Source organism: Aethalodelphis obliquidens, unplaced genomic scaffold, assembly GCF_003676395.1.
Source record: "Aethalodelphis obliquidens isolate GAN/ISIS:26980383/991018 unplaced genomic scaffold, ASM367639v1 scaffold31, whole genome shotgun sequence".
NCBI classification, from domain to species: domain Eukaryota; kingdom Metazoa; phylum Chordata; class Mammalia; order Artiodactyla; family Delphinidae; genus Aethalodelphis; species Aethalodelphis obliquidens.
In genome coordinates, this window is record NW_020837975.1 from 5,724,173 (window position 1) to 5,732,404 (window position 8,232).

Here is an 8,232-nt window from a genome sequence, read left to right on the forward strand (position 1 = left end):
GTGTGCTCGACAGCATGAGGGTCCTCAGAATACAGCAGCCTAGTTACTTCCAACTCAGGTAGACAGACATCCTACAGAGAATTTGCTGTTCAACCTTGGACAAGTTATTTAACCTCTCTGAACCTCACTTTCATCTGTGACTCAGAGGGAGACCATTCTTCCTTACCAGGTGATTGTGGAGAATGAATGAGATACAACATAAATCACTTAGCCCAGTGCCTAGGTCATGATAAGCACTCGAGTTACGGTCCCTTTCCCACGTAGGTTATGGAAGAAAATAACTGCCCAGAACTCAGATCAGGAATTGAGCTCTGCCCCTTGAATACTGACTATCTGAGGGTCTGTGTCAGCGTTGTGATGAGGATCAGATGAAACAATGCATGTAAAGCACCTAGTAGAGCACCTGGCCCAGAAAGTTGTGACTGACATGTCACGAGTGTGGGCTGGCTGTGTGCCAGGTAATGTTCTCAGCCGTTTACAAGTATGAACTCATTTAATCCTCATTAAGATCCCTTATGAGGTCAGAAAACTGTAAACCCCCTCCTATCCCTGACTCTGTGACTCCATCCCCCCACAGTTTATTACCTTCTTATGAATTATCCATCAGGAAACTGTCCCCATTTCTGTCATGTCTAGATGGGAAAATGGGAGGAAACACTGACTCCTCGACTGCAGTAGGAGAGTGAATCAAGCCCAGCCCCTGACTGCCTATAGTCCCTCCTCAGGGCCTCAAGAAAAAGCATGGAAAAAACTGTATTTCCACCAGAGTTTATTCCTCAGAGCCGATCACCAGCGACTCATACCTCTGTGGCACAGGGGGCCCCCAAGAGGGCCTTTGACGTTTCTCCCCAGATTATATTCAGCCCAGATACGTAGCCTTGGGCTCTACCTATGGACAACACCTTGGTTACAGAATATTCCCAGGAGTGAGCTCCCCAAGTTGTAAGGTTTCCATAGCAGGGACTGGGAAATTCATAGAATCAATTAGAGAAACGATAGGATCCAAGAAAATGTGGACGCTTGGACGGGCTGGAGGAGCACAGCAGCATCCTTAGGAGTTTGAATCTCCTCACGTGGAGAGGAACTTGTAGGATTCTGCCTCTAGGAAATGTGCTGACCTGCAGAAGAAATGAAAACAAGGTACTAAAGCTCCAAACCAACTTGACCCCGTCGTTTGTCCCTATAACCATCCATGCCAGAGCCTTTAATACAGTGATATGGAAAATTCTAGATCACCAAACACTAAGGAGCCACCTTCAGACACTCCGTTGGGTAGAAGAGAAGGGGGTAGGTGCTCCTCCCTTCTGTTCCTGATCCCAGCAACGGCAGCTTCAATCACATTGTCAGCCCGAGCCTGGTGGAAGCTCACCCCCGCTCCAAATAGCACCATTAGCTGAACCCAACGGTGACTCCCTCTAACCTTCACCCGCTCCAAAGGGCCAGCAGGCAGACAGACCAACAGACACGTTACCTTCTGGATAATTGGACCCTGGGAGGAAAACGTAGCCTAGGAGAAGAAAATATTTGAGTGGAGGACAGTCTTAGTGGATAAAAGTCTCTGGTATTTTTCACAGCCAAGGGGGTAGCCATGGGAGAACCAGTCACAAAGAGAAAGTGAACAGAGGGACTTGCCTGGTGGTCCAGTGGTTAAGACTCTGTGCTCCCAATGCAGGGGGCCCGGGTTCAATCCCTGGCCAGGGAACTAGAGACTGCATGCTGCGACTAAGAGTCCGCATGCCGCAACTAAAGATCCCGCGTGCCGGAACTAAGACCCAACAAAGCCAAATAAATTTTTCTTTTTTTAATTTTTTAAAGTGAGCAGAGGTTGGGATTGAGAGTTCAGGAGGGTCACTCACCGGAGGAGGCAGCTCTCCGCCAGCTGACCAAACCAAGAGAGAAGATGACGAGGCCCAGGACCAGAGTCACAGCACACGCAAAAACCTTCACTGTCTGCACTGGCGACAGCCCAGGAGCTGCGGAAGTAGAAACTTATTAGAACCAATTTCTCTTGCTCATTCCCAGAGCAACTTCATTTACTGCGACCTCCAGCTCAGGTTCAAAGGTGCTATATCCGGACCCCAAGGGTCTAGCTCACACCAATCCAGGCCCAAGGAAGTGGCCTTTCCTCAAAACCCCCATCCTGTGGGTCTCTACTCCTGTGGTTCCCGGGGGGGGCCGCTCTCCCTGAGTTAGTACCCCCGCTTCCAGATCCTCTCTAAGATGATGGGGCCTCTCAAGGCATCCTGTATTCTTCCTTCACCCCAACGGCACCCTTGCTGAGGAATACAGCGTTCCCCATCCCTCTCTCCATTTGCCTGTGGTGACAATACTTGCTCCCTTGACCACTCTATCTGAGCATTTTCCTATGAAATTGTCTTTCCGCCTTTCCTAACTTCCCAAGGTTTCATTCCATGAGTTATCCAAGTACTTATGTGTCTCCTACCTGCCCACTTCCAGATTTGGGTCCTTCCAGAACCTGTCTCCACCCCCCTCCACAGCCCTCACTTCCTGGAGCTGGCCCTAGTCTGAATCCTGTCCCCCACCCGGATTCCTTTCCTTTAACTACTTCCAATCCCGGGGTTCAAACAATGGTGACTGGCTTTATGCAGTAGCCTCCAAGCGTGTACACCAAAGTGTCTGCCAGCCCTGGCTTCTTCCTCCCTGATAGAGCAGCCCCAATTCAGTACGGCCCCCAGACCGAGAGAGTCCCCTTTCTTCCGTGACCTTCTTTATTTCTGCAACTCCTATTCCTGACCTGACAACAGAATAGCGGAAATCCGAGAATCCTAGAATATTGCATCACAATTTGGGCTTCTGAAAATATGGTTACCAAATCGACATCCTCTTTTCAGGACAGTCAGGCTCCCCTCCCACCCTCAGACAAGCACATAACACCAACCACAGCACCATAGCAACAGCAACAGTAACTCTTGTCATGCATGCAGGATCTTCCCCGACCAGGGATCGAACCCCGTGACTCCTGCACTGGAAGCTCGGAGTCTTAACCACTGGACCGCCAGGGAAGTCCAACAATAACTAACTCTTTCCGTGTCTGTATCCCCTGGCCCCATCTCTGGTCGTGAACCCTCCGTAAGTTCCTCCAGACTCACTCTTTCTGAGCATCTCCCTCTCTCCCCTGTACCGTGGAGGACCTCTCTACATCCCATTCCCTCTGCCAAAATATTGGTGTTCTTTTTACAACCACCCACCTGAAGTAGCTCTCTCTCTCTTTTTTTTTTTTTTTTTTTTTTTTTTTTTTTTTTTTTTTTTTTTTTGGCCACGCTGCACAGCATGTAGGATCTCAGTTTCCCAACCAGGGATGGAACCCGTGTCCCCCGCAGGGGAAGCGCGGAGTCCTAACTTGACCGCTAGGGAATGACAGTAGCTCTCTGCTTTAATGCTAATTCCTCTCACCTGCCCCACACTTACTCCAGTCCTGAAGGATGGGTTCAAGAGTGCTAATGTGCTCTACCACACAGGTGTAGGTGTCCCCCAAAGAGGGGGTTATGGCCAAATGGGAGACGGTCTGGTATGTCCAGTCTCCGTTGGGCTGGACGGTCTTATGGGCGCTGCCGTGAGGGAGGACCAGCTGCCCGTTCTTCCTCCACGTGATGGTCACATCAGCTGGATAGAAGTCCCACACGTAGCAGGCCAGCATCACAGTCTCCCTCGTGTTAAAAGGAGTGGCTTTAACTACTTGCACAGATGGCGGTCCTGCAGAGGAGGAAAAAAGAGTCACGAAGGAGGGCAACATTCTGGCTTTCCCTCCAACCTGGTTTCTTTCCTACTTGAATTCTTCCTGGATTTTGCCCACCGACCTTCCCAACCCCCACCTCATTCCCACACACATCCCTTTGAAAATGAGGAGTTAGAATGTACTCCTGCTTCACTCTTTCTTGGCTCCCATTTCATCACTGCTCCTTCCTTTTTCCCCCAAAATTATATTTGTTCACAATAAGTAGAAGCCAGGGCTGAACTGCAGGCTGTTTCAGAAGTCATTGTATTAATTTCAAGTGCATAAGTGAATTGTCATCCAGAGTTATAGTGGGGGGTTTGCAAAAGTAGGAAAACACCCTTGTCCTCAAATCTCATTGAACAAATTGACTTGATAAAGAAAGCCTTTTTTTTTTTCCTTGAATAGTTTAAGGAAACAAGGCTAACTCAGGACTAACTCTCCTAAATTTGGACGAGGGAATCTAATTCATGAGATCATTCATGTTGCCATCTTTTAATAGTTTACTTTTCTAGGTGACCCTTCCGCTTGCTTGGGTGTTTTTCAAACAAAATATTCAATAAAAATCCAAGATATTGTGTGAAGATGCAGATTCCCGAGCCTGCATTCCTGGCTATTTTCATCCAACAGATCTGTAGCGGTTCTCAAGGGCTTGTGTTTTTTTTTTTTTTGCGGTACGCAGGCCTCTCACTGTCGTGGCCTCTCCCGTTGCGGAGCACAGGCTCCGGACGCGCAGGCTCAGCGGCCGTGGCTCATGGGCCCAGCCGCTCTGCGGCATGTGGGATCTTCCCGGACCGGGGCACGAACCCGTGTCCCCTGCATCGGCAGGCGGACTCTCAACCACTGCGCCACCAGGGAAGCCCCAAGGGCTTGTGTTTTTAACAAGCACCTTCCCCAGGCGATTCTGAGAAATCACATCTTAAGACACGGTACTCTGTACGATAGAGAACTTCAAGTTTTCTTTTAAAAATCTCAAGTCATTCTCAGTGCAAGTGATTAAGGGTGAGAGAGTTTGCATCAGAATTCCCTGGGAGGTTTTCCAAATATTCCCATGCCTGGGCCTGTCTCAGACCCGGGACACCAGAACCTGGGCTACAGTGGCATGAGCATTTTGGGAAAAGCCATTCTGGTAATTCTGACAGTTCAACCCCTGGTTGAACTTGGATCTGCCTCCTGAGATGCCCTAAATTGAAGGAAAACTAGCTTACTCTCCCCGCGATAGCTCCTCACTGGCTCAAACATCACCTCCCCTTTTTCATTCCTGCCCTACCCCTGTCAACCACCTTGTGTCCTCGTAAGGGTCAACCCTCCCTCTTTTTACATCCCAGGTCCTCCGATTTTCTGCTTCTTTCCTGCCCACAGCTCAAACCCCTTGCCGGTGAGGGACCCTTCTTGGGGGTCCTAACTGTGCTTCCTAACCATCCCTCTGCTCCCTTCTCGCCTTACGTGTCCTGTGGGTCAGAGATCTCCAGAAGGGCTGGGTGTGTGTGGCACAGTCCTGCAGCCCGTTGGATAAGCGTTGGATCAGGTTTTCCTTATGGTTGAGGTAATCTGAGAGGTATTTGGCCAAGCCGTTCAGTACCCCAAATTCACAAGGGACCATACTGGCCTGCAGGGGATCCCAGCAGGTCAGCAAATCCTTGTTGAAGGAGATACAATATGTGAACTCTTTTGGAGTCCCATTGTCATCCAGCAGACAGGTGCTTTCCACGTGGGCCACAAAGCCTCCTGCAGGAGCCAGAGAAGGGGGATAGGTCAGAGTCCTCTGCAGGAACCCAAGCCTCAGTTACACCTGGTGAGTGGGGCACAGGTTTCCCGACTGAGGCAGCATCTGCTGACCAAGCTCATGGACCAGAGTCTCTGAGAGTCCCGATTAATGGCATAGATGGTCCTAGCAGAGAAGTTTCTAGATCCCGTTTCCTCTTTATGTGAGACTAAGCATGGGGACACAAGTAGCCCAAAATTATTTGCATGTTTAAACACAACAATTTACCCAGGATAAGACCTTCAGTAAGGCCAGTGATTGAGTGAGAAAAGGGGTCAAAGGAAAGAGTCAGCCTTGTTCTGTGCTGGACACATTATTAAATATTCGTGCCACATGTATTTCTGAAGCATTCGCTGTGTGCTAGGCACCGTGCTAGGAGCTGGGGATGCAGCATTCAACAGGGCAGATATCGTCTTTGCCCACCTTCCAACAGGAAATGTCTATTACACGAATAATTATACAGCTTAATTACATTAAAATTGCTACACAGAAAAACAACAAGGTCCTACTGTGTAGCACAGGGAACTATAGTCAATAGCCTGGGATAAACCATAATGGAAAAGAATATTAAAAAAGAACGTATACATGTGTATAACTGAGTCACTTTGCTGTACAGCAGAAATTAACACAACATTGTAAATCAACTAAACTTCAATAAAAAAATAAATTTAAAAAATTGCTACAAAGGTACAGTACGAAGTGCTATGGGAGTATGTAATAGGGAGACAGACTAGTTTGGGGTATCCGAATCCAATAACAAAACTGAACACCCTACCCAAAGGGAGCAGAGGAAGGGAGGGTCCTTACCTGCTCCGGTGCAGCCCAGGCTGAGGCCCAGCAGCAGCGGCAGGAGGGCAGTCATGCTCTCCTCGGGGGAGACACGGGGAATCCTGTCCCCTGGAGCAGCTCTTCCAGGGGCCCTGGGTCCTTGCCTGCCCGAGAAGTCCCAGCCTGGGTAGATGATCTCCAAACACTGAGTGGGAATATGGTTATTGCCGGGGCCTTCTCGATGCTCTCTAAGTGAGCGATTTGGAGCTACCAAGCCCCTAGATACTATACCTGTTCCTTACCTGATCATCTAACTCAGTGTCCCAAACTGAGAACTGTCAGATTGGCTAGGTAGGCGGGGACAAGTGTAGAGACAAATCGCTGAGCGCATCCGCTCAGCATCATCAGTTACCAGGTAAATCTCACTCTGCCCTGGGCTTTTAAGAACTGGTCTCTTAACTCTCCTAAGGAACAGTCTGTAGGTGGATTTCCCTAGCTCAGTGGAGAGAATAAACCCAATATTCCCAAGATGTATGCAGCCTGGACTGCCCACTGGTTTAACTGTTTCCGCTCAAGGTCCTCCTCAAAGACTAGGGACTAGGTAACCTCTCTTTCTCCTTTAAGGGAAGTTACTTGGGAATTTATCCCTTGATTACATATTCCTTGGTCTGTCCTGTCACCCAGGAAACAGGCGGACAAGGGGCCCTTCTGGGGCATGTGGTAGAGGCAGGGCTGCTAAGGAAGGAGATGTAGGGAGAGTGCAGTTAGCTGGCCTCAAAGCAAGACTGCAGAAGAGAAGCAGTTCCTAAGAGATCAGGGCCACAGCCCTGAAAAATCCCTCCCTGGGCTTCCATTGCTTCATCTGTCCTAGCCCAGATGAGCTTCATTTTCTCCTTTCTGCTTTCCTAAGCCAGAAACCCGAACCCCCTACCCTCTGAAACATCTCAGAACAGACCGCAGGGCAATACCACTTAACCCCCTTGATAATTAGCTGGTGATGGGCCAATGCCCAAAGCTCACTTGTCTCCCCCAAACTCAAAACTCCCCTATGTGTTTCCCCCACAGGTCCCATCTGTCCTGGGGCAGGTCCCCACATTATGAAGCCACTAGAAAAATGAGATAAAACATCCCTACTTTTCTTCCCCAGGAAAAGACAAATTTTAAATAGCAATTCATTCTCATTGTGAACTATACGATTGATAGATTTTCCCATTACAAATGTAAAACCCTAAACTGGTTTCTCTGTGCTCCCCACTAGGCTTCGTGGCTGCCTCTCCTCACCTCGCTTTCTTTTTTAAAAATATTTGTTTATTTTTTTAGCTGCACCAGGTCTTAGTTGCAGCACATGGGATCTTCGTTGCCACATGCGGGACCTTTTTAGCTGCGGCATTCAGGATTTATTTCCCTGATCAGGGATCGAACCCGGGCCCCCTGCACTGGGGGCATGGAGTCTTAACTGCTGCACCACCAGGGAAGTCCAAGCAAGTTTCACCTTGCTTTCTGAAAGCTCTTGAATTTGACTTGATAGTGAGCTAACTAAAAGAGGATTAGGAGGGAAGCCCTTGACACCACATTTGCCTGTCCTCCTTCCAAGTCCCTGACCCCCAGAGAATCTGATATTTATGAAGAAAAAAGGAAGAGGGGGAAGCTTACCTCCAAGACGAAAACATACATGAATATCAGGAACAAAAGAGTTGTTTTGTGTAACTAGTTGAGCTTCACTGAAGCTCTGCCCACGTCCCCCCACCACCACCCATACACTCAGCCCCACCTGGGTTATACCGCTACACTTGAACTTCTCTAATGAACCATTAAGGGTTGAATGGGCAGAAAATTGAGGAGGGGGAATGGGCAGAAAATTGAGGAGGGGGAGTGCAAAATTTGTTAAGCTTCTACTTTGTGACAGATACTATGCTAAGTCAATCCTTTACATGCTATCTCATTTAATCTAAAAAGACCTGTTGGG

The 8,232-nt window shown here is 48.7% G+C and overlaps 1 protein-coding gene across 2 annotated transcripts; it reads right to left on the reverse strand.

Moving 5' to 3' along the window:
• Nucleotides 1-752: 752 nt before the first annotated feature.
• On the reverse strand, nucleotides 753-6,575 carry LOC113630966 (HLA class II histocompatibility antigen, DM beta chain). Of its 2 annotated transcripts, XM_027126912.1 has the most exons (6): nucleotides 6,306-6,573; nucleotides 5,180-5,461; nucleotides 3,430-3,714; nucleotides 1,857-1,973; nucleotides 1,472-1,507; nucleotides 753-1,118 (listed from the first exon to the last, which is right to left on the reverse strand). In XM_027126912.1, exons 1-6 carry the CDS (start codon nucleotides 6,358-6,360, stop codon nucleotides 1,102-1,104), a joined length of 792 nt encoding a protein of 263 aa, XP_026982713.1. In that variant the 5' UTR covers nucleotides 6,361-6,573; the 3' UTR covers nucleotides 753-1,101. The 2 variants fall into 2 exon arrangements, with proteins under 2 accessions (XP_026982713.1, XP_026982714.1); XM_027126913.1 differs by lacking the exon at nucleotides 1,472-1,507 and having other exon boundaries at nucleotides 6,306-6,575.
• Nucleotides 6,576-8,232: the final 1,657 nt, after the last annotated feature.